This window comes from Pseudopodoces humilis, chromosome 9, assembly GCF_049639895.1.
Source record: "Pseudopodoces humilis isolate 2021_Gansu_Grassland_sample_001 chromosome 9, ASM4963989v1, whole genome shotgun sequence".
Taxonomy (NCBI): Eukaryota; Metazoa; Chordata; class Aves; order Passeriformes; family Paridae; genus Pseudopodoces; species Pseudopodoces humilis.
In genome coordinates, this window is record NC_142208.1 from 1,925,678 (window position 1) to 1,952,066 (window position 26,389).

At 49.9% G+C, this 26,389-nt stretch overlaps 1 protein-coding gene across 1 annotated transcript in view; it reads right to left on the minus strand.

Moving 5' to 3' along the window:
• Window positions 1-26,389, minus strand: part of CDH23 (cadherin related 23) — a 177,109-nt gene that overhangs the window by 81,643 nt on the left and 69,077 nt on the right. Inside the window, exons 7-11 of the mRNA XM_088059568.1 lie at window positions 22,118-22,312; window positions 18,770-18,898; window positions 12,871-12,949; window positions 4,208-4,320; window positions 2,067-2,255 (exon numbers count right to left, since the gene is read on the minus strand). Coding sequence (XP_087915694.1) covers window positions 2,067-2,255; window positions 4,208-4,320; window positions 12,871-12,949; window positions 18,770-18,898; window positions 22,118-22,312 — 705 coding nt within the window. The remainder of the gene's footprint in view (window positions 1-2,066; window positions 2,256-4,207; window positions 4,321-12,870; window positions 12,950-18,769; window positions 18,899-22,117; window positions 22,313-26,389) is intronic.

Here is a 26,389-nt window from a genome sequence, read left to right on the forward strand (position 1 = left end):
CACAGGGTACCTGAGCATCCAAAATGTCGATTGTCAGGCAAAAATCGAACCTTTCTGCAGTTTTTCCACTGAAAGTTGGTGGGTCTTCGGAGTTCTGCAAATACTTCTGTGGGAAGCAGTGCTGGCTGCAGGTGCAGTCCTGCTTCTATCTCACATCCAGAAGCTGGGCATCTTCTCCATTTTTTTTCCCCCCCAAAAGTGCTACCGTGACAGTTAACCCAGTTGCAAGCATCCGTGAGAGGAAATAAGGAGGATCCATCACGGGATAATGCAGAAAAAAAGGTAACCAATTGCTTCTAACTTTCCTCCCTCCAGATATTCCAAGAATCAGCTCTCCTCTGCTTTCTTATCAGTGAAAATAATGCCACGGTCAAAGCAATTCGTGCTAATATGATGGTCTCTGAAGACGTGTACAGTAAAACTCCTTCAGACTCCCTAAGCAAAAGAGATCCTCTCTCAGCAGTTTTAAAAATCTCAGCCAATTCTTCTGGGGAAATCTCAGGAAGTTAAAGAAATACATCAAAAGAACAGCGTGTATTTTTTTGCTGGTGCGATGGGGAAGGCGAGGCTATTTTTTATTCTCCCATTTTAAAATTAGCAAGGCTGAAAAGTGAATTCTTGAATGGGAGTCACTCCAGTAAAATGAGCTTTTAACCAGAAATAATGACAGATCCTTCATCCTGGTGGCACAAACAGAAGTGTTACAATGCCCTTCAAGAATGGATCTGCTGACATCTCTCAGCAAGCACGACAGCAGCTCTATTCAGAAGCTATCCTAAGCATCTGTCATATCCATATCTTCTTTATTAGCAATTGACATTTTCAAGAAAAAACAGTCTCTTTATCTGCTTAATAGCTCATCTGCACCTCTTCAGGCTGAACTCATAACTCCTGGATGGTGACATCAGGTTATTAGTTCTGTGTCATAATCACTCTAGATGAAAAAAAAAAAAAAAGGGATTTCTGGGTGGCTTGACGAGATGGGGTGAACTCCACCCAGCATTTGCTGGGGAATAGCAAATCCATCATCTCAGCCAGAAAAGGCAACTTAAAAGATTCACATGTTTAACTGACCCACCAGGATTTTGGGGGATGTTTTGTTTCCTGTTACTTGAAGCACCAGGCAAACATCCTGACGATGTTTTGCCAGGATGCTGGATGGAGCTCTGAGCCACCTGGTCTAGTGGAAGCTGTGCCTGCCCGTGGCAGGGGGCTTGGAAAGAGATGATCCTTCAGCTCCCTTCCGACCCAACCCATCTATTGTGACAAACCCTCTCCCCTCATCTCCTGCTCAGCCTGAAGAAGAATGGGAACAGCAGGAGCCTGCAGGCAGAGCCTTCCCAAGCGATTTTGGACAGCTCACCATGAGGTGTCAGCACTGGTTTGGAGCAGACACCCGGCAGCGTGGCGGGGCTGGGGGGTGGAACCAGCACACAGGAGCAGCCAGACGTGAACTGCACAAGTCAAATAATCAGAGTAATTGAAGGCTGGGAGCCCAAGGCTGGAAAACAGGCTGCAATCCCAAACACGGCACGGGTCGGAGCGTGACAAACGGGAGCTCCGCTGACACGTGGGAGGAACGAGCCTCCAATGCTCCTGGCTTGTTTGCAGTGATGAACTGGTATCCCAGTTCTCCCTAATCCGAGGGGCATCTCCTGCCTCCTCCCTGACAGCAGCAGCACCCGTGCCTCCTGGGACAGAGAGCTCAGGGATCCTTGTCTTCCCTGTCCCTGGCAGCTCCCCCCCTGGGAGCCCGGAGGGAAAACTCTTCCTTTGCTAAACCAGACTGGCAAGGCCCTGCCTGACAAGAGCCCTCAGAAGCAGGCGGGGATCAGCCTCCCAGGCAATCCTATTTTCTGGCTCTCAGGGGCTGTGCTGCATTAGTGCCTGCACACTGTGGAGGGAAACTGGGCTTGGGGTACACAGAAAACAGGCAGCAGAGAGAGCTGAAAAAGTGGGTGTTGGGACAGAACCGTGCACTTCATCACGGGTACCTCAGCGACTTCTCCCCAAAACCCCAAAACCAAACCAGCGCTACCCCGCAAAGCAGGGAGAGGATACCTCACCTCATCCTTGTCCTGCACCTGGATGAAGAGGGGAAGGGCAAAGCCCACCTGGGCCAGCTCTGGGATGGACACGCTGTACTCGGAGCTGTTGAACTCGGGCGCGTTGTCGTTGACGTCAATGACCAGGATGTTGAAGGTGGTGGTGACGCTGGCGTTGGAGGGAGTGCGGTCATCGTTCAGCTCTGTTCCCTGCAAGGAGAGAAAACAGGGCAGCCTTTACTCTCCAGGGAGAAAAGTGTTCTCCAGTGAAGAAAGTGTGCATGGCATGGTGAGAGACTCGCCGCTTTCTCTTCCTCCACTTTGCCAGGGAAGGATGCCCAATTGGCACTGCCATTGTTCCATTAACACATTAACTCCCATCACTCGTGCTTTGGTCCCACAACGCTCTCAAAAACCTTCCCAGGGGTACAACGTTTCCCTTAGGATGGCTGTGGCCAAGCTCTTCCTTGCCTCTGTCATGCAACAGGTTGGCAGGATCTGGAGTCACACAAGAACAAGCAGGAGGTTTCCCTGCCACGAGCATTTAAACAACAACAACAACAACAACAACAACAACAACAACAACAACAACAAAATGTCACTTTTGAGACGTAGGGGAGAGCCCAGAAAAGAAGGGAAGGCTCAACAGGGCAGAGAGCACTCCTGCTCTGTCCTCTGCCATCCCTGATGGGGGATTGGGAGCTGACAGTGACCCACACAGTGTGCTGGAAAACACAGGGATGGATAACTAGGGCGCCAGAGGAAAAGAAGACTTAGACCTTAAAATAGGTTTGGCAACACATATCTAAATACAGAGCTGAGTCATGAGTCCACATCACACCTCTGTCTCAAGAAGGACTTTAATTCTGCCTTCCCAAAAGGAGGGAGTGCAGATTTTAATGCCAGAGAAGCAAGACTCATGAAACAGCCTTTTCAAGCCGAGTCCCTCCTCTTGTCCTTTGGATAATCTTGCTTTGCTGTGGGCATGGAAAAGCAACGCTATCACGACCCACACGGCTCATTGCTATTCACTGCTTCTGCACACAACAGCAGAACAGGCTGATCCCAGCGAGGAGCAATCCAGCTGTATTTTCACTGTGTGCTCCAGGATGAGTGCAGCAGAGAACATTTTGGGTCCTGGGGATGCGGGACGCAGAGAGCTGGCATTTGCAGGAGGATGCGAAGTTTGTGGGGAGAGGACATGGAAATCTATCAGATCAACAGAATATGGTTGGAACTCCATTGTCATGCAGGGAGGAAAACGGGCGAGTTTTCAGGCTCACAAGCCTTTCCAAGATTAAACAGATATTTTTGTCCCCATTAAAACCAGACAACCCTCCCTCTCTTGATTTTTGAAACTGTAAAAGCCTGAATGATACCAGGGATGGGTGAGGATCTCTTCCTCACACACAAAGCCCCATGGTATGAACTGTGTCTGGGACCTAGAGGGGTGATTTCTCGTCCCTCTGCCCACCTCCAAGGAAGTATCACACTTGCTAAAACAAGAAGGTGATGTGCTGTCTGCCTCCCTCCCAATCAATGACCCTTCCTACGCTGCTGATTTTTCCCCACCCCAGCCCAGCAGAATCTATAGTTCTAAATGTGTTTCCAACCAGCTGCCCAGCTTGGTATTGATTTTAATTACAGGGCTGTGAGCAGAGCCAGGGAGCCACTCTCAGGTGGGGCTGGTGGGGCTGGAAAGCCACGCTCCAGTGCCTTTCCTTGACAAGGCAACTTCCAGCATCGCTCCCTCCCTGCGCCAGGCAGGCAGGGATGATGTCCTGTTACACCACTGCCTGCTGACAAGACAAAATGTCGTGTTTATCCAGGGTTTTGGTGGGGAGAAAGAGGGAAAACAGGCAAAAGTAGGCACAATTCAGGTGCCTGAGTATGTGTCTGGTGCTGTATGCAACCCTGGGGCACCTGCATGCTGCCAGCAGGCACGGCCACGGGCGGGACAGCAAAATACATCCATACTGAGTGAATCGTGTTTTGGGCCACCAGACAAGGGGGCTGTGTTTAACACCTCACTTAGACAGCACATCGTGGCTCCAAATGCCCAAGAGAGCAGCAGATCCCAGGTTTGCAGCGCTACCTGGAGGGGGTGTCCCCAGGCAGGATGTCCTCCCCATCCTGCTCTTCCCGGCTGGAGCAGGTCTCACCTTCACTGTGAGGATGAATCCAGTGCTGTAGAAGGGATTTTCCCGGTCCAGTGGCCCATTCAGGGTTAAAGCTCCGCTGATGTAGTCCAGTGCAAAGATGCTGTTGGTGTTACCTGAGAAAAATAACAGGAATGTGAGCACAAGCAGCCGGCGCAGCTGATCCCAGAAAGTGCTGGAGGAAACAGGGAGGGAATGTCATGGCTGCAACACTCCTCTCCTCCTCTCATCTGTCCCAGCTTAGGGCTCAAAATGGGGCTCTCCTTCCATAGCCAAAAGTTGCCAGTGCTGGAGGCAGCCGAAGAATTTCAAAGGGTTTTAGTTATTAAAATCTGCAACAGCAAAGCTGAAAGCAGGACCAAATCCAGCTGCTCCCCTCTGAGTGACCACCTGCATTTGCAGGGTGTGGTGGGTTGGGCACGGCCCCTCTCCTAAAATACTGGAGTTAAGGGACATCAGTCCAGGATAATCACAGGGAGGCACAGATGGAGCAAGCTCACGAGGAATTCTCCACATTGGCAGTGGTTTAGCTGTGGGGCTGAGGGGGATACAAGTCCACATGTACTCAAGGAGAGGCTGCAGAGCTTAAAGAAAGAAAAAAAAATTCTATCAAGTAATAGAGAAGCCTCACACAGCTCAGGAATTTCTTAGCTGGATGCATTTGAAGCCAGTGAAAATATCAGCAAAATAGTGTAGTCGCATGCCCTGCTTTTATGCTCTTGCCATATGTGTTGACTCTGTGCACCTGCCTGGTTTTCCTCTACTGGAGCCAAATTTGGCCCCTGTGCCTGTCCCTACATGCAAGCAAGCAGCCAGCATGCCTGGCTGCCTCCACAGACCATTCCCATTCCCATCCCTCCCCAGCCCATCCCTCCCCAGCTTGAATCCTCCTCTGGAATTAGTCCCCCAGGGAGGATTAAGACAAGATGCTCGGGTGCCGTGGCCAACAGATACGAAAAGGACGATGTCCCGCTCGGGAATACGCTCCAGGTGCTCTCCCAGGACAATGTCCTGCTTGGGAATACGCTCCAGGTGCTCTCCCTGTGAGCCAGACAAAAGCCAGCAGTTGGTGTGTGGAGCCTGGGACACCTGACACCAGCCTGACACCAAAGCAGAGCAGGCTGCTGAATTAGTGATGACCAAGGAGGTTGTATCCAGGCACATGGTCACCCCACACAGCTCCCCTCAGCATCTCAAGGCACGCAGGAACCCCTCAACCAGACGCAGACGGGAGCCAGGAAACCCTGCAGGTACATTCCAGTCATCCCAGCTGAAGGGAAGGAAAAAATAAATCCTGTCTTCTCAATACGTCTCAGCACGAACCAAACACGCACAGCATTTGTCATTTCCCTGGAAGGGAGCTGCAAGACGGATTGGCTGCCACGGAAAGTTGTTTCCCATCGTTCAGCGTCCACCTTGTTCCCTTCCACCCTCTGTTTGATCACAGCTGCGCCTTTCTCAGGATGGCCAAAGCCTTGGGGTCTGGCCATCCCCTGCCTCCCACCCCAGGAGCCACCTGCCCTCTCTCTCCCCCAGAGCCCTAAGAGCCTCAACACCTTTCCCCCCATTACTGAGCCACTCTCTCTTCCTCCTGGACCCAATTCCTCCCATTCCTGCCCTTGCTCCTCTCTTCTCTCCATCACAAACGCCCCACTGACCACTCACAGCTTAATGAGCTGATGCCAGGCTACTTAAAATATTAGCAACAGCCTTGAGGGTTTTTTGCCTGATCTTTTGCTGCTGGACATGAAGATCTCCAGGCTCCTCCCTCGGACAATTCTCCTGTTTCCATCCTGACTTCCCACTCTGTAATTTATGGCTGACCCCTGAGGAAGCTTCTTCCCATCCCAGCTTTGAAGGACACTCCATGAGATGGGTTGGATTGTGCTGCCAGGTGCTTAAATGCACCAGGACACCAGGTTGCCATGGTAAAGTTTATGCCTTGGGGTCACCTCCCCCTAATATAAAGTTCTGGGACAATGGAATTTAGTGGAATTAGGTCAATAGGGCAGGAATTCGACTAAACACGGCACTGTGTTCCATGTCCTAAAAATGGTTATGCATTTCACATTTGAAAATGGGAAAATACGAAACTTTGACAGCCACAGTCGCTTGTTGAAGGATGGGCAACTAAATTGGGGACCCAAAGGCCTCCCAGGCTGCACATCAGAGACTTCTCTCTAGCTCAGCCTCCCCAGCACCATCAGATACTCATCCTGGGGCTTCCTTTCTACTAGCAGAGAATTCCTGGCTTTGCAAATTTGCAAATTTAGGGCAAGAGGTGTCTCCAAAACCTCTCCAGCCACCACTTCCTCGCTGCTCTGACCAGTGATCCCTGCTGAAGCCATCACACTACTAAACAATGCCCATTTCCTGAGACATTTTCCTTGCCAAAATCTCTCTTATCATTTTCATGTGCCTTCACTTTACTGAGAACAAAGGAAAGAACAAAATAGGGTGGGGGGAAAATTAGCCAATTTTGTCTTTCCTCTCTCTGGAGAGACCAGAGGTACAAGCAGAGATGTGGCAGAAATTAAAGGATGGGAAAGAAAAGGCTGAGCAGCAAAAGTGGGGGCAGAGAGAAGGAAAACAAAGCAGAAAATGTTTTAAATATCAGAAAGACAGAGGGAAAGGGGAGAATGACAACAAGAAAAAAAATGAGAACTTTGGGACAGCAGCATGAATCCACTTCTGGCAGACTTGTTGCTCCCCCCCTGGCAAGGAACAGGCTTGCTCAAGACCTACAAACCCAGCTTTTTGTTAAGGGTCAAGAAGAAGGAGAAGCTTCCCATCCATCTGTCCCTGTGCAGGTAGAGGGACAGCAGCAGCTCCTGCATACACTGCAGCCGGGCAGGGGCCTGGGAAGGCAGGCACTGAAGGGATGCTGGGTTGGGAGCACTGGGATGGATCACAGGAGTCCATTCAGAGTGTTTTTCCAAGCTCATTGAGGAACGGATGGTGGCATAGGCATCATTTCAGAGAAACACTGCTATAACGAGGGGTTTTATAGATGAGAGCCATAATGTTTAATTGCCCTCAACCAAGCTCTCAGTTTTAAAAGGCTGTTAAAAGTACTGGCTCAAACCTAGAGGAAGGGGGTGGAGGGGAAAGAAAAAGGAAAAAAAAAAGGGGAAAAAAAAAAAAACAACAACAACCCATCAATATCTCCTCCTTCCTCCCTACCCCTTTAGCCTTTGAGCACCTTTCAAATCCCTCGGAGGGAGAGATGCAGCTACTGCCCTGCTGTAGTGAAGAGCTGCCTGTCAGTCAGGGCAAGCTGTTTTCCCAGGGCAGGATAATTTTCTCACCCCCCTCTACAGGAAGGGCTGCTCACGTTGGGAAGCCGCCGCTGAACTTGGAGAGGGTGACTTTCACGAGATGTGAAAGGGGAACCCATCACACACCTTGCTCCGGATAATTTATTAATCAAAATGTGCTCCGTCAGGGCTCCTCGGGCACCGAAATAGATGCTGTTGGATGTGGTTCACGGAGTCAGCAACAGACACAGTTATTAGCGTATAAATAGTCCATCAGCTGCCGTGAGCACCTCGCTGCTCCTCACCTTGAGTTTCTGCCCCCAGGCCGCAGGCAGGGAAGCACTGCCAGGGCAGGGACCTTGCCCCGTGCTTCAATTCCAAGGCAACAAGTCGTTTCCAAAGGAAAACCGGTTATTACAACCGGGAAATCGAGGTGCTGTGTAAAAACAGTGCCCCCTTCTCCTGCTCAGGACTCTGGTTTTGCTGCTCTTCTGGGAAGATGCAGCTCTCTGGGATCACAGACCTGAGCCCAAAGCTGTGTGCCAGCGCTCCTGCTCACATTCCTGCCCTGCAAACAGGCCTTTTTAATATCTTTCCCAAAGGATTTGTCCATTCTAGCACAACCAGCAGAACTCCTGATTTTGCAGAGCCGCCAAAGGGGCTCACATCAAATGTGTGCACAAAAGTTCCCGTTTTTAAGTCGGAATGTACAGTACAAGGAAATAAAAGGAGATATTTATCACCCCCTCCCAGGTTTCCTGGGAGCTGTGGCCAAGTACCAGAGGAGAACAGAACCTGGAGAGTTTCTGCTCTGAGTGTAATTCTTCACACAAAAGGATTCTGAGGCTCAGACCTCAGCCGTCACTCCCCCACGTCATCTAAAAGGGGCTTTTTGACATAAACCTCACATCTCCAGGCTCCACAGCTTTCTAAAATTCTTCCATTAAAAACCATCTCAGAGCCGGTTGTTTTTGCTGGCCGCAGCATGAACAGAGGTGGTCCAGGTTCATCTTTCTCCACTGGTTGTCAACATTGAATCCCAGACTGTTTTGGGTTGGAAAGGACCTTAGAGATCATCTCATACCAAGCCCCTGCCACAGGCAGGGACACCTTGCACTAGACCAGGTTGCTCAGCCTTGAAAACATATTAAATCCTGAGAAGTTAAACAGGAAGTCCCAGAAATTAAACAGAAGAGATGCTTTTGTTTCCTATTTACACATAAAAGGGAATGTGTAGTTTTAATTACCCAGGGCCATTTGCTGGGGGACCACCTGCCACGCAAACCATTATCCCAAATCATATCTCTTCCCAATGATTCCCGGATTGCCAGGGAGCCAAAGCCAGGTGCCAACCTGACGACAAAAAAAAGCAGCGTGGAGGAAGATGGGGAGCAACTGAGCCAAGGAAAGAGGGGCTTTGACCGCAGCCACCATCTTTGCTTTGTGCTGCCTCATCCCCTTGCATTGGCAGGGTGGGAAAAAGCAGCTTTTGATGGATAACCCGGGCGCCAGGCACTTTTCCACCCATCAGCGTGTCCTCCTACAGAAGCGTTCCGCTGTGACGGCTGCCCTTAAATCAGGCGGGAAGGCCCTCCCAGCAGGTGTGATTTACGAGGGCTTCGACACCCCAGCAGCTCACCGGGCGAGCCAAATGTGGGAAAAAGCTGGAGCCATGAAGGGAATAGCAAAAGGGGCAGGTCCCCGCTTCCAAGGGTTCTCCCCCACCTCCGGTTTAAGGGTTTTAGGGAAGCGGTTTGCGTTGCTCTGCCTTCTTTATCAAGTCAGGCCAAGCTACGGAGGCTGAGGGCTTGGTCTTTATTTCTATCTCCTAATTGTCTTTCTATTAAACTTTTCAAATTTTATATGAAAGATACGTGAACCTCGTTTTTCACAGCGACCTCTTTGGCCACTTGACCTTTCCTCAAGGATTCATGCTGCATTTTCATAAAGAGGGCAGTGGGGCACTCTGGCTCTCATATGAGCATGGGAAGCTTGTTCTGAGAGCTACTGCACTGATTTTCCACTCATATATATATATACATATATACATATATATATATATATATATATATATACATATATACATATATATATATATATATATTACATAGAAAAAAATTATACAGATGGCATTTTATTCTTTAGCAGGAAATCCAGGAGATGGAGAACAATTCTTTTCAACTTCCCTCACACTTTTGAAACTCACACTTCTATTGCATTGTGCAAATAATGATTTTTAATTATCACTTTTCCCTCGGGATGCACCAGCTTAGGGAAGAGAGGCTTTGCTAGAAACTGCATCAGTCCAAAATTAAATAAAATAAAACAATCCACCTGGTGGGGGAACAGAACCCCACCCTAAGGGTTTGTGAATAGCCCCCTAAGGACCATCTCTGACCGAAAGCTCACTCCCTGCTCTCCTGAAGGACTTTCCAAGCCCCAGGAAGGATGTGCAGGTTGCCCTTGTGCAATCTCCCGCTGCCCATCCATCACCGCACCTGGAGTGTGTCAGGCAGGCAGAGACTGACATGTGGCACCCTTGTCCCTGGCTTAACCCTTCAGTGCCTGCCCAAGCAGCACAGGTCACCTTCACATCCTCCTGACAGAAGGCTCCAAGTCTCCTGACTACCCTGGAAATAAATGAAGCCCAAAGTTTACCCCTAGCAAGCAACACGTGAGTCGATGCGTTTTCCTAAGAAGAGCTCACGGGCTAAAATCTCCTCCCACCTATTAATTAAACTGCTGTTTAACTCAGGCTAGAAATCCTTCCCTTAAGGAGCCAGAGGATTCCCCGCGCCCCAGGCGATGTGCAGAGGCAGCAAATGTGAAAACACACTGCCGTCTGCAGGGCTGATCCTGCCCAAAACGCCAGGGCCCTCCCGGTTTCTGCCGGGAAAATCAATCTCTGTTAGCCCGGAGAGTTCCCCTAAATGAAAAGCCTTATCTAGAACAGGTCGTGTTATACAACAAGTCACTCGCTTTGCCTGGAAAATGAAAGATGATGAGGCAGAGTCCCCGGTACGGAGGCTATCTCCATAAATCTGCCAAAAAGGAGCTGTGGATTACTTTGCTGGATTAATTATCTGTCCTTCAAACAGAGTCCTGACCTCAGCGGCTGAGCATCTCCAGCCTGTCAGTGCAGCCGGGGAGGGAGGGCTTCCACAGGGCTCTGGCCACAGGAAGAGCAGCAGGAACACCCTTTGGAGCAATGGGAGCCCTGGCACTGACCAGCCTGCTGGCACGAGGGGCTTGAATTGTGAGGTCTCAATTTGGATTTCTTTTTCAACTGGGCTCCTTGTAAAGTGCGAGGGGAAAAAGTGCGTTTTCCTGGAGTTAAAACACTCTGATGGGAAGGAAGGGGAAGAAACAACCCAATGGCTTTTCCCTATTAGACATGGAAATGATTCCCAATGCAGGCAGGACAAGTAGCCAAAGCCATGGCACAGCTACACCAGGGCTCCTCCATCATCTCAGCCTTAACAGCTTTGTAAGCTGGCGGCACAAAGTTAGATCTCAAGTCTTATTTTATGTGGTTATGGTTAATCTTTTAGTTTTATTGTGTTCCTGTCACGGGAGGACCTTGTGCTGGAGATAGCTGTATAAATAAGAGCTGCTGCAGTACATGCCCAGACGTGGCTGCCCGAGGGATGGAGCCCAACAGGACAGCGGCAATTCCAAATTAATTTTTAAACCCCACCTCCAAATCGTACCAACGCTTTGGGCATTAACACCGAAGCGATGATGAACGGCCAGGTTGCTTCTCAGCTCTCTGCTGCTGCATATACCAGCCAAAAAAAAAAGCAGAATCAAATCAGCCACATGCTAACCCTGAGCCCAAAAAACTCTGAGAGCTGGGAAAAGGCATCACCCATCCCTGCTGGGGACTGGGAGCAGCATCACTGCTGGAAGGCAGCTGAAGAGCCAGGTTTAATTACTACTTCCACCAGCCACTTTCACTTTTGCTTACGGTTGGTTTCTAATTTAATTTGCTTCCCCATTCCCATATGTTAGGCTTTTTTTTTTCTTTTTTTTTTTTTTGCAAAATTGCCATAAAAATTTTCCAGCTCAGGCACAAAAATCTGCTTGCTGACCTTTACCATCGTGATTGAGGATAATGAGAAATTAATTAGGCTTTACCTGACTGCCAAAAAGCAAATGGCCTGCCTTGGGTGAGAAGGATTTTGGGAGTGCATTAGATGCCAGTCCTGTGTCTGGACTCTCAGACATCAGAAAGTAAAATCAGCTCTGTCCCACAGGCTGATCATTCCCATCCAGCCCCTTTCTCTATAGGACCCCAGTGACCACAGGAGAAGGATTCCTGGACAGTTAGGAAAACACTTCGTAATTCTCATGTTTGGGGGAAAAAAAAAATAAAATAGTGCAAAGTAGTTTAATCACCTTTTTCATCTGTTCTGCTGGATCCTCCAGTGGGAGAGCTGCCCCCACCAGGCAGGGCTGTGGGCAAGGGTTAAGCTCTTGCCATACACAAGCAGATGCAGTGATCTGCCTGCAGGTATCTCCATGTTCTACCTGCATCCCAGAGCATCCTGGTTCCCCTTCCACCACCCCACTGGCCATCCAGGATGGCCAGGCTGACAGCTGTTTTACCATTCCCACGGTAATTCAGCAACCTCTGCAAAATTAGATTGATGTTTCAGTCCAGTCTCCAGGGAAAAAGGTCTTGTATCAGCCAGAAGACAGTCCCTGCTGCACCTTGGCCAGCTGATACCCACAATCTGGCAGAATCTCTCAAATAAATTGCAGAGGGAATTAGAGGAATAAATAATCCTCGCATCTTCAAAGGCTGGATACTTGCAGTCAGGATCAGTGGACTTGAAAGTCAGAGTGAAATCACCTTGACCCTTGAGGCTGATTAAAAGAGGGTTTGAAATGGCTGGGCTTTAAGGAAAAGAAACTGGGAAATTATTCCTGCACGTGGAGGCAGCACCCAGAGCATGTGGCACAGCGGGAAGGGGAGGCACTGCTGCTGTTTCTTGCTGGGAAGAAGACCCCCAAAAGCGATGCCAAGAAGAGGGTTGCAACCCACACCCACCAAGCTGGCCCCTCACTCATTCACGAGCCTGTCAGAAGGCAGAAAGCCACCACCACTTTAACTAAGCTTCATTCTCTAGCTCTGCGCCCTCACGGACCCAGTCCTTGCACCATATATTCTGAAACTCCTGGGAAACGCCACAGAAACCACCAGGAGCCCTTCAGTCCATACTCAGTCCCATTCCCTCCCGGAACAAAAACTCCGCGCCGAGGCGTTGTGCGAAGCTGAGCTGTTTGTGGCTCATCATTAGGAGTGAAAGGCTTCAACGTGAGATATTGAAAATTTGCTTGGAGCAACCTGGGCCAGTGAGTGGAAGGTGTCCCTGCTGGGGTCCCCTCTGTGCCCCCCAGACTCACCTGAGACGATGGTGTAGCCGATGCCCCGAGGACGTCCCTTGTCCTGATCCACGGCTGTTATCATCCGCACGGTGGTACCCTGGGGAGGGACAAGGGACAGGGCTCACAGCACTGCTGGGGCTGCCAGAACGACCTGCACCTCTCACCCTGGGCCGGGTGCTGAGGGATAAGTCATCCTAGGACGTGGCAGGCCACAGAAAAGTCCCACTGCCTGCCCTTGAAGCAGTTCAGGCTCACTGCTCGTCACTCTGGTTAGCAGCACTCTGCTAGCCCGCCCCCGATGTAGCTGGGAATGCTGAGGGCATGACCAGGAGGACACAATTCCCTTTCACCACCACCTCCAGTTTGGTCACTGCACCAGTTTAATCTGCCACTGCCTTCCCAGTTTCAACCTGTTCCCTTCTCCCACTGCATTCCTCAAATGAGGCACCCCAAGCAATAAGTGCTGCTCACACTGACCATCAGCATCCAGCTGCACAGCTAAGTGAGCTGCAGAGATTTTAATTGAGCCCCTCGAGGAGGAGGAGGAGGGCTGGACAGATGCTGAGAACCAGGGATTGCCCACAGGCAGGAGCTTCTGCCAGCTGCCAGCTCACCCACCTCATCCTCCATCCTGCAGGACACACTGTTCCTATAGCCCAGCAGAAAGATCCAAGAGTCCCCCTAAACTGACAAGAAGAACATTAAGAGGGGCCCAAAATTCTTGTTTAGCTCTCAAAATAAAAACACCCTGCTCCATAAGTCAACTTCCCCCGCCGCAGTGCAGCGAGCCCCTGTGAATACCAGCACACGCGCGCGCCCGTAATTAATGTAGCGCGAAAAAATTTACAACTCAGCTGTTCTTGTTTTCATTGGCTTATTAACAGTGAGGAAAGCAGCAAATTTTTAAATTTTTTTTTTTTTTCCCCTCAAAGGAAATGTCAGCAGAGGCGTTTGCATATCTAACGAGGGAGCAGAGCGGGTCGGCTTGCCCCGCAATCCGTCATTTGAAGGCCAAAGGGAAAGCTGTGGCAGAAACATCACGGTGGAAAGCAGGGACTCGCCGTCCTCCCTGGCTTCCAGATCCGTGTCCCTGTGGGCTCAGTGCTGCTTCTGGCCATAAAGAAGGCTCCCAGGGCCAGGCAGGCTGCCCGTTCCCTGATCTCCGAGGGCATTTCAATGGACTCCTTAAGTAAATCCATGTTATTAACTGAGAACATTAGCCATAAATCCCAGGTCACTGGCCTCGGAGCAGCGCTCGGCTGGTGAGGCTCAGCAGCCGCCCGGAGAGCCTCTAAATTACTGACAATAACTGTGCTTTCCCAAGAGCACAGGGAGAGAAAAAACACTGCAAAAGTGAGGAAGGAGCAGGTGGAACAGGAGAGGTGGGAAGGAGGGAAAAAAGGGGTGATCCATTTCAGTGTGCTCTGTCCCGGCATAGTTTTGGATAAAATTAAATTAATAATTTAAATTATTAAATTGAATTATAATAAATTATAATTGTGTTGTACTCTATACTGTACTGTACATATAGATATTTGTGTTATATTTTATATATTGTATTATATGAGTTATTATATATGATGTATTGTATTATACATTACACTCATATTCAGCAGAGTTAAACTTGATGCCATCTCTAACCTCCCGTCCCCATGGGACAGATAAGAGCCCCCTCCCGTCCCTGTCACAGCAGGAGAGGCCCCTCCTGGAGGAGCCAAGGGGAAGGGCTGGAGGGAGAGATAAAAGGATGAGCGTGGATGTGGCAGCGGGGGGAAGTTTGGGAGGGGTGGAGGGGGAAATCTCATTCGGGAATCTCAGCGGCGCGTGCCGTAGAGATGCCCACAGGAAAGAAATTACCCAGACATCTGATCACAGCAATGAGGGCTGTGAGGGACCATGCTGAGGTTCATCCTCTGCCCTTGGCAGGCCCCTGATGATGGTATCGTGCTGCTGGGTTTTGGTATTGGGGCTCCTCTCTGTTCTCCTTGCAGCCTGCTCCGTTTCTCCTCCTGCTCCACAAGCACCTCCTGGGGATGAGCCACGTTCCACCAGGGTCCAAGAAACACGTGTCGGAGCGGTGCTGGGTTCCCTGCCATCTGGGGATGCTGTCTCCTGGAGCCACGGCGAGATCCTTCACATCCCACTTGGTTTCCATCCTTCCTGACAGGTCTTTCATGAGACTCTTCTGCTGTCCACAAGTCCTGCAGACGCCACCTCTTGGGGGGGGATGAACGATCCCTTCCTGAGCAACCACAGTGCTTGGGAGCAATCCTGAACCTTCCAGGAAAGTGGCACAGGGCACAGTCTGTGGCCAGACCCTGCAGCCCTTAGAAACTCCCAAATATCCCTGACTTTTCTTTTAAAGCACGCAGACAGCAGGGGCTGCAAGGAGAGGGCTGGGCTGGTGGGTACAGACAGAGCAGAATAACTCTTCCCCTCTGGGGAAGGAGGAAGAAGGTTTAGAAAAGTAATAATCTGGGAAAGCCTATGCTTAAAAAAAGGCAAAGAAAATAAAGAATGGCACATTATCCAAACAAAATCTGAGGGTTTTTTGAAGAGGGGCAGGGGTAAATCAATCCTTTTTTAATAAAACCCTGAGCTTTTAATAAAGTGTTCACACTGATGGGCTGGAAATATTGTAAGAAAGAATTAACTCGGAGCTATTGAGACTCTAGGGCAAAACCAGCACTGATTCTACATTATTTCTTCAACTCAAGGAGTTTCTGAGGAGGAGGGGGATGGTGCTGGAGAATTAAAACTGTTTTAATGATGTTTGACAAGTATCTGTACCTTTCTACTGCAATGAAATACAACTGCTGCTCTTGGGGCCGTGTGCCAGTGGAGTTTGGCCCCACTCTTGCCTCCAGGCGGCTCCCTGTGGGATGAAGCACACGTTCACAGCCCTCAGCTTGGCTCCTGGAGAGGGGGTTCCTCCTCCTGCTCCCACGAAGGGAAGCTGCAGCGCTGCCTGTACCATGCACCAGCCGAGGTGCAGGAGCAGGGGCTCCTCAGGACCACAGCAGCTCTGCAAGGGGAAACAGCCCCTCTCCTCCTATCCGCTTGTCCGGAGCATATGGAACCACAGAATCATTTAGGTCAGGAAAGCCTCCTGAGATCATCCAGTCCAACCTTTCCCCCAGCGCTGCCAAGGCCACCAGTAACCCCCGTCCCCCGGTGCCACATCCATGTCTTTTAAATCCTTCCAGGGATGGCGATTCCACTGCTACCCTGGCAGCTTGTGCCAGTGCTTGGACAACCCTTCCTTTCCGTGACATTCAACATCAACCACGCCAGCCAGGCTCCAGCTGCTGTGAGCACAGACACCCAAAAACCTTCTTGAGGATGAGAACCACGCCTCGGAGCTTTGCCGCAGCTGCAGGCGCACTTGGGTGCCCTAGGAGAGATGTCTGAGCCATGCTGGGATGATAAACAACATCAAGAAAGAAGATACAACACCTCCAGGGACGGCAGAGTCTCTCCCTGCTGTGCCCTCTTCCTCTGCCCGATAAGAAATTGCTTTCTTCTCAGTGTCACAATAAGCACCTGCCCAAAACGCCTCTCAGTTATGCTCCCAGATCCCAGCCTGAGAGGAATGAGAACTACAACTGCACTTCTCTCCCCTCTCATGCCCCTCCGCCCCTTTTCCGTCTTCTTCTTTCACAGGATTAGGGACTTGAAAGGCGAAGCGCGGCCCAGCGTTGCGGCAGGAGGAGGAGGAGGAGGGGGGTGAGCGCTTCAGAAAGCTGCCACGGCAGTAAAAAAAAAAAAAAAAAAAAAAAAAAAAAAATCCCATTTCTCACTTCTTAATTCCAGTCAATTCCAGTCAAAGGGCTGATAGAGATCTGTTTGCGGTAATTTGCTGCAGTTTATCCACTCTGTTCACCTTCTATCGGCTCTCCGCTGACGGGCTGGCTGACATGCTGTTACTCGAGTGAGGAAATTAAAATTTGATGCAATAATCCCAAATAAGAAGGATTTTATTAGGTAATGTATACACTTTAGATGAGGTACCCTCGCCTGATACATTGGTAGGGGAACACAGACACGCTGTGCACCACAGATAAAAAGAGGGAGGAGAGATGGGACACGTGGAGCAGCGGCTCTGTGGATTTAGGGCTGGGATGAGATGCCTTGAGCACATTTCAGCCTGCAGAGTCACATGTCAGGGTAAACATCACCCAAAAATGCACCACAGGCTTGACCTGCAAGCCTGGTTCTGGATGGGAGCTGGCCAAGCCCAGACTCCCCACCCAAACTGGTGGTGATCATTTTGGTAACCAAGATTCTACACATGGCTCTGCTCAGGGGGTAGGGCAGAGGTGATGAGAAGATTTACACTGGGAGGCAAAAAATGCACGTAATTAATGGCTGGACTTGATGAACTTTGAGGTCTTTTCCAACCAAATGACTCTGTGTTAAACCCCAGTCTTTCCAAAGCAGATCACATCCTTGTTGCAGCAGTGGAATTTCTCCCATTGAAGGCTGGGAATTTGTGTCCAAACCAGAGGGTGACAGCACTCAAAGCAGTCCCCACCTCCAGCAATCTTCCTCTTCACCGTGCCTCTGTTGGCACCTATCCATCTCAGACACCTCAGTGTCTTTGGAGATGTTGCACGTGACCAAGAGAAAATGTAATCTCTAAAGCTGGTGGGAATTCCTTCCTCCTTTTCCTGAATCATGTGGTTATTTGCTGCTTTCCTGACTGCCAACAGTGAATGTGCCAGGAATAACTGTGGTGCATGTCGGTGTATTGACACAGAGGGATCCTTGAGCCTTAATATATATCTTTATTTGGAAGACATTCCCTTTCCTGGATACCAGATCACTCCAAGGAGGTGATGCAGTCTGTGATTCTTAATACTTACGGCATTTCCATTCCTCTAACTTCATTTGAAGCTTTCTTCCTCCTAGTTAAGTGCGATCTAATTTGTGGGGCTTTTATTTCCCTGCAGCTCGCTCTGGCCATCCCAGAGATACTCCTTAATATCAACAAAACTTTTACTTTGTGAGTAATTCAGGAATAAGCTGGGGTTTTTTTTATGGCCACCTCCGGGCCAGCACGCAGGTAATGTGCTTGTGTCATCACGGGATTTGGGACAGCACGACTCAGCCCTATCGATCCAGCACTCTCCGTGTCAGGGCTCTGCTCCCAACTGAATAAAAAGGCATAAACTGAAGCCCACTGAAGTTCCCTCTCCCTCTGAACTGAGCATCTGGGATCCAGAGCGCCAGACAAGTTATGGGACACACACGTGGTGTGGGCGCCCACCGTGCCGCGTTTTTAAGGCGGGTTTTTTCCTTCCACGTGCAAAAATGTTTCCCTGTGGACAAAGCAATGGGATGCACAGATGAGGATGCTGCAGAGAAGGGCTGCTGCTTGGATTAAAGCCCTTGGTGGGAGCAGAACGAGCAGCTCCCAAAGCCCAAGCTGCCCTCCATGCTCCCTGACATCTGTGGGGGATAAAAAAAATCCTCATCCCTGCTGCATTCAGAGACTGGGAGACGTTTCTCCACAAACAGCGAGTTTGCTGACAAACCGAGTTTCAGAAGAACTAAAATGATTGGACCAATTTGGCAAAACCTTGGGGAAAACACTCAAAGTGCTGAAATGGCTGATGATTCTGGCATTTTCAAAACTGCCTCATTTCAGGAACGTTTTAGGTTTCTCCTTCAAGTTCTCTATTGGAAATGGCATGCAGATAGACCGTGGGGAGGAGACGGGCTGACTGTCGGCTCCGAACAACACAAAGCCTTTGTAGAATTCAAGAAAAAGCCCCTCAAGAAAATATTTCATTTGGGGGTCCAGGCTTCCTGAACCCCTGTGCTGAAGCTGCCTGTTTTAAAAGGGGCTGAACATTTTGGATCTGGCTGGAAATGTGCTGTTTCAGAAGGAAACCCCACAAAGCACGGCCCTTACCGGAGGCGAGTTCTCGTAGATGTTTGTGCTGTAGGGCAGGTTGATGAAGATGGGGTCCATGTCCTGCACATCTGTGATGATGATTGCCAGGTTAGCCAGAGTAGACAGCGGCTTGTTTTTATCTTGGTCCTTGAAAAAAGAAGGGGCAGGGAGGGGAGAGAAAGGATTTCTATCAGAAAAACAGAATTATTCAGCAGCATTAAGTCTCTTGTGGTTGTAGCTGGGGCAGGATTTCTGAATTGTGGAGGTAATCATCTCTTTTTCAAGCTACCTGCTGGAATTATTGTCCACTGCACCTCCCTCTAAGCTGAAATACAATATGCATTTCATTGCAGCATCAGCCCTTTCAAATGAAGCAAACACCAATTTAGTTTTCATCACATTTTGAGTGAAAATGCAGCAATGCTGTTCAACATCTACTTCAAAACGTAAATTCCTGCCGATGCCTTAACACAGTTTGGGCTCTGTCAGCTGAAGGGGAGGCTCTGGGAGACCTCAGAGCCCCTTCCAGTGCCTAAAGGGATTCCAGGAGAGCTGGAGAGGGACTGGGGACAAGGGCATGGACGGGCAGGACAAGGGGGAATGGCTTTAAACTGAAAGAAGGCAGGGTTAGATGATGTATTAGGAAGAAATTCCTGGCTCTCAGGGTGGCGAGTTAGCCCAGAGAAACTGTGGCTGCCCCTGGATCCCTGGAAGTGTCGGAGGCTGGTTTGGATGGATCTTGGAACAGCCTGGGATAGTGGAAGGTGTCCCTGCCTGTGGCAGGGGGTTGGGCTAAATGGCCTTTAAATGTCCCTTCCCAGCTGAGCCATCCCATGACTCCATGATCACCTCCCTTTCACTCCATCACATCCCACCAGGACAGAGCCTTGGGCTCTTTCCCGAGCACGACCCTTCTCCAGCAGCCAACATCCCAGCAGCAGGCACTGCCACCAGCTTCTCCTGCTTTTCTTGCTGAAGCCTTGTCCCATGGGCACTCAAAAGTGACCCCAGCATCCCCAGCCCTCTGGGAAGGGCAGGAGTAAAGAGAGCGCACGCAGGGAAGGGAATCAATGTCTCCTTACCCCCAATCAGGCACTGTGCTGGAAGGTGGCCATCAGAGGTTACCACACACTCCTCTAAAGCAGCTCTGAGCAGAGGCAAAGACTGATTGCCAGAAGATTAATGTTAATTTAAACTCTATTCAACAACTCAGCCTGTACATTATCCTCTTAACCTGCAGGGCTCAGCGTCTGTGGCCTGGGTGGACGCTTATTCCGACTCTGCTGTTAGTGCCATCAGGTTCAAGTCCTTTGTTTCTTCAGATAATGTTCCTTCCCCTCCCCTTCACCTCTTAAATTTTGTTTAAGGCATCACAGATAGCCCTGAAAAAGCACACATGCTTCCACTTTCCTCACTGGGCTGTCTCTCCTGCTGTCCTTTCCAGCCTTTTTCTGTGCTTTGCTGCCTTCATCCCTGGGATGGAATGACTCCTGCCTTGCACCCGTGCTCCTCAGCAATCCCTGCAAGCCACCATCACCCCATTTCCCACCCTGGACCATGCAAACTGTTCATCAGGCAGGCAAAAATCTGCATTTGCTCTTCCAGCTCCTGCTACCTTGGTGCAAGTCTCGTCTTTCTTTCCCAGCACAGCTTTGCCCTGGGGTTTCTCATCACTTTTCTTCTAGGAATTACTAGCACTGGCCAAGCCAAGGAGAAATTCCCACAGCTGCCATCCAGCCCAGTTCAGAGACAACATTTAAGTCCTTGGATTCCCAAAGCTGGAAATCACTGGATGCCAGGAGTGCATCGAGCAAGTAACAGGGAGCCCAGAGAAGCTGTGGCTGCCTCATCCCTGGAAGTGTCCAAGGCCAGTCTGGAAAGGGCTTGGAGACCTTGGATAGTGGGAGATGTCCCTGCCCGTGGCAGAGGGTTGGAATGACCTGGGCTTTACAGCCCTTTCCAACCCAAGCCATTCTGGGATTCTCTGAAGTACCAGATATGTCCCCATTTTATCTTTGCTGGGACAGAGGGCCAGACGGAGCTGGATGGTCCAAGCTGACACCATTGCATCCTGGAGGAAATCAGAATCCTGGAAGAAAGTTGCATTTCCATCAGGGGCTGTGTTTGGTCCCACATTTTCCAACCTGCTAGACAGTTCAGTAACACATCCCAGGAAAGCGTGTCAGCGACAGACGCTGGCAAGAAAGCAAAAACAGGGAGACCCTCTTCCCACTGGAGGATTAAAAATAAAATGAGGTATGTTTCAAAATAAAAAAAAAAAAATCCAAACTACAAAAAACAAGTTCCTGGAGAAAATTCCACAGCCTGGAACATGCAGGGCTTGGGCTGGAAGGCCGTGGTGTTTGCCCTACAGTCCATGAGTGTCTGGGCTCGGTGCTGTGAGGAGCGAAGCACAGCCCTCAGTGTCCTCCTGACATTTCTGGTTCTGCATCAAGACAATGATCTTGATTAAATCACATGCTTCAAGAGCTCTAGCCAGCTGCCTGGAGGGGGCAGAGAGGGTTTCCCCCCCGCCTCTCCTGCATGCAGAGTTGGGCAGATGTGTTGTAGGGCTGAAGCTCACCTTCCTCTGTTGCCTGTGAGATGGGGAAGGAGCCAGAGCTCCAGGCTGTGTGCTCCTCCACATTCTCCAGCTCTGTCTGGACTGAGCACCAGGGATTGAGCACCCATTCATGTGGGGCATGGATCTGCCATGCTGGACACATCTCCCAAGGGTCCTCTCCCAGCATGATGGCACTGACTGTAACTAAGACCCCGGCTTCTCCTCTGTCCACCAAAATTTTAACTCTCGATGTCTGAACGTAACAGAGGCGAATTCACTTGTAAATAACCCACAGTGCACAGGGAATGAGTCTGGAGGATTCCATACACCAAAGACTTTCTTTACTCAGAGGGTGCTGAGACACTGGCACAGGCTGCCCAGGGAAGTTGTGGATGTGGTTCCAGCCCTGGAAGTGTTCCAGGCCTGGTTGAACGGAGCTTGGGGCAACCCGGTCTAGCAGAACGTGCCCCAGCCTGTGGCAGGGGGGTGGAATGGGATGGTCTTTGGAGCTGCCTGACCCAAACCATTCCATGATTCTGCGAAGGGTTTGCGTGCCCTGTGCTGGGTTTCATCACCCAGGAGCTGGTCCCCTTCCTGCAGAAGCCCCTGACACGTGTGAGATGCTGTTGGAGAGGTGCAGCCGCTCCCCACAGCCTCTTGGAACCACCCAGAGGCTGCACTGCTGCAATAACTTGCTAAGTAGAAAATGCTGGACACACCCAAAAGAAGATTTACCGGAGCAGGACAATAAAATAAACCCCAGACAGCCTCTCCAGGCCTGCAGCAGGCAGGGTAGGACTCACCGTGGCGTTCACCTGGAGCTGGTAGGCCTGAGTGACTTCGTAGTCCAGCTCCCGGATCACCGACACGATGCCACGGCCGCTGTCGATGGCAAAGAAGTTGGAAGGGGGCTGGAAGGAGTAAAGCACGCTGCCTCCTGCCCCCAGGTCCGGGTCTGTGGCGTTCACGATGAAAATTGGCGTGCCCACGGGGGTATTCTGGAGATAAAAAGTAAGTATCAGTGACACTGTGTGCTATTTTCACATCAAACACGCACCAGCAATTTCCTTTCCCCACCAGCAGTGATAGCCAGAGACCCAGCAACTTCAGTCCTGTATTGCCAGGATGTTTATAAGTTACACAGCTGTATTCTTTATTACACTATTGCAGGGCCTATAATAGTTGTTACACACTTATAATAATAGTTATACAGCTGTGGTCAAGATGGCACTCTATCACAAACCTTTGTTTTTCCCAGACATCCCAACTTCCCAGAAAAATTGCTCTCTTTGCTAAAACTTGTTTTTTTGCCCAAAGACGCTTTTATTTTTGACGCTGACTCCCTCACTGTTTTCACCACAAAGTATTAAATATAGGAGAGCTTTAAAAAAATGAGGGGAAATAAAAATAAATTTAAAAAAAAAAAAGAGCATTAAATGCAACACAGAACTTCACATAAAAGTCAAAGTTGTAGTTTCCACAGCAACTACAACCTGGCCCGATTAACGCAGGCATGAACAGTTCCATCGTCATAAATCTGGAACTAATCTACATGCATAAAATATGCAGCTGAGTGCACAAAATCAGCAATGGCAAGTGCAGTTTGGCACTTCTTATTGTTTAACTTCACAGCGGGGAGAACAATTATCCATTTTTGGTGGAACAGCTGCATGTTCCTATGCAAATCTTAAAATGCATATTCTTGTCTCTCCCCTAAAGGCAACGAGCACGGGCTGCCAGCGAAAAGGCTCCGTCGGGGCTCCAGGTACGCATGGATCACCACACCTTGGGCACGTTCCTCTGCCTGTGGCACCATCAAAAGGGCTGGCAAGGAGCTAAACCTCGAAAGGGGAAGCAGCAAAGGTCAGAAGCCAGACCTGACAGCGGCTGGCTGTGGCCAGCTGGGATAATACGGATTACTTCCAAAAACCTCTCCCCAAGTCTCTGTGTTCTACTGCTACCTCCTTTTGTGTTCAATTATTTGCTCTCAGCTTACAAAGAAGTGTCCTGAAGTGCTGAGGGGATGGAAAGGAGGCTTGAGGAGAGGCAGAGCTTAGAAGATGGGGTGTTGCTTCCAAGAAAATCCTTGGCCCAAGCTCCGAAACAAACTGAGCCATTTTCAGGTTTTTTGGGAATCACAGGGCTTGCAGTGAACCAAAGGCTGTCCCACTCAACACCTCTACTAGAAAATATAGGAAAACAGGGTTCCACACTAGGGAATCTTACTTAACCAGCTTAAAACTGGGTGATGGCACCAGCAAAGAACCAAAGAACCCAAATTTTCCCAGCTAAGGCTCAGGCCAGCAGAAATTTGTCCTCAAGGGGAGGTGGCAGGATTTGGTACAGCAGAGCAGGGAGCCCAGGGCACACCCTGCAACTCACACCGATGGATCCAGGCTCAAGACACTCATCCCATGCACATAACCTCATGCCCCCTGGCCTTGTATCCAGGCACGTGGAATTGCAGAGACACCGACACCCAAGCTCGCCTCGGACTCCAGCAGAATTCTGCTTCCCTTACATCACTGTCACTTCTGCCAAGGGGTGAGAGATTGCAGCTCCCACTTAGGTTTTCCATTTCCTTTCTCTTTTTTCCCCTCCTCTAAATCAAGCTGCTCCAGAAAGCCTCGCAGGGCATGGCCTGAGGATTATTTTTTGAAGTGCCTTCACGTTTTCTGGTGATCAGCAGTCACAAAAGCATAAAAGATATAGCTGGAAGGGACCTCAGAAGAGAAACCTGTCCCCGTGCTCCATCTAAATCATTCCCATCCTGAAAGCCCTCTAGCAATGGAGACACCACATCCTCCCCAGCCCCTCTGTCCCGGAATTTTGCTGCCCTTTGCCTTACAGCTGCTCATTTTCTGGAAGGCTTAACCCAGCCCTGCCCTGCCACCGTGTAAACCCTTGACTTTGTGCCATGCACTCAGCACCTAAATCCTGGCATTTAAACTGCTCAGGAACCAGGATTTTGTCAGCTGGGGAGGTGGGGTGTTGGGTGAAGAAGCCCTTCATGGGTGGCTGTGGTGGGTGTTTGCTTTCCGAGCTCTCCTAAAACTTCTCAGACAAGACCAGAGCATCTCCCCAGCCCCTCTTTTGGGCTGCCTGCCTCCCCCCAAGCCAGCCCCACTGGGAGCAGCTCCAGAGCATCCCACAGCCCTCCCATTGCTGCTGCCAGGGCACTGCTTCCACCACCTCTCTCCACGTGCTCCAAGAACCCAACTTCCTTCCCAGAGCCGCCAATGTCACAGCACAGAGCATTGCAAATTCACCGTTCATAGGGAGAGGCAGAGCAACAGCAGATTCAGGGTTGCACTGAAGGGTCTGGGCTATATTGCCCTGGGAATAATAATATTCATAAGGATAAAGCTGGCCTTGATGAATATGTCTCCTCTCCTTTTTTAAGTGCCCCTAGCCACTGCTTTTAGCATGCAAATCCGCTCTGGTCACCCGCGATTACGGGGCTGCTCTGGGCTGGCTGAGAGAGAGGAGAGCTTGATTTCCCCAGCATTGTGCTCCTTACAATAGCCCCAAAGCAGGCTTTGAAGGGAGTTCATCTCCTCGTCCTTCCAAAGGAGAAGCTGCCTGGAGGGGACATGGAGGTCACCAGCTTTGGTGCTGTCAGCTCCAGGCCCTGCAGACAGCACCAGGTGACTTCCATGGATTTATCCTTGTTTTACAGCTGTGCTCACCCCTCATTAGCCAGGACAGCAAGAGCCACACAAACAGGGGATCAGTTCTGGACAAAGATCTGGAAATCAGTCATGGACATCAACACCAAAGCATCTGAGGGGCTGTGAGGGACCCCAAGGGCTGGATGACGAGCGTGGGTGCACCATCAAAGCACAGCCCAAGTGAATTTAGGAGGGGAGCAGGGCTTCCAGGAAATAGGAGTGCCACAGGAAAGCAGAGCAGCGTGGACAAAGAGAGAGAAATCACTGATACTGCCCAAAATGCGCAGGTCAATGCGAATATTTCACTACCAAACGCATTCCCTTACTCCCAACAGCTCACAGGGAGAGGATGCAAACCCATAAGGAGCGCTCTGGGTAATGCATCTTGTTTTTTTCCACAGCTCAAATTCAAGCAAAAAAAAAATTAAATTAAAAAAAAAAATAAAAACGTTCCCCCAAACCAGCAAAATCAGCTACAGGGTGCAGACATCCCATGTTCTCCAGGGAAGAAGGTCTCAGCAATGCTCATGCCCAGGCAGGCACAGTCAGGACTTAGCAGAATTTCAGGCCCTCTGCCTTAAAAAGCATAAAAAATATGTCTTAAAAATCCTCTTGCCATTTCTGGGTCAAAAAGGCTCAAGATATTCCTCAGCAGGAGGCTGACATCTTTATTTCTCAGAAGCTGTGGCCCATCATCTAAACAATGAAGCAAAACATCTGGATACACAGAAGAGCCCGGGGCTTATGTTTGATGGTAAAGATGGAGCAGAGGACACAAGACAGGGAGATGCCTTTGGAAAGCCTTGTGCTGGACCATGTTTCTGCCTTTTCAGCACTTGGTCCATTTAAAGGACTCTTCTGCATACCCTCCATGGTTTTTCTTCATTAACAAAAACAAATTGTGGTTGTGCTTTATCTCACCAACAGGCAAAAATAACAAAATCTATCTCTTTTTTTTTTCGGTCCAGGCAGACAACAGCCTACAGGTGCTCGTGGCAAACAGGTGAGCTTTCTACACGAGCCGCCAAATTCTGTCATTTTTTAAAGCTTTCTGCTCTCTGCAGCAGCCTGGGATGGAGGCTTCATTCACTACAGAAAAAAGAACTGGTGACAAAACTGTGTCATGTCATTAAATCTTTGTTACGACGCCAGCAGATGTGAGATTAAAAATAAACATGCAGACAGATGCCGCCTGTTGGGGGGGAGGAGGAGGGCAAACGGGAGTGGGACCTGCTCCCAACCTGTCTCCAGCACCCCATCCTTCATCTGGCAGCTCAGCAGGAGCAGCTCCAGCACCCAGCTCCCCCCGGAGCAGCTCCAGGAATTAAAGGGCTCTGGGGTGCCAAGCAGTGATGTCTTTTGTGAGTAATGTAAGTACTGTAGGTGGTGATTGCCGTTTTGCAA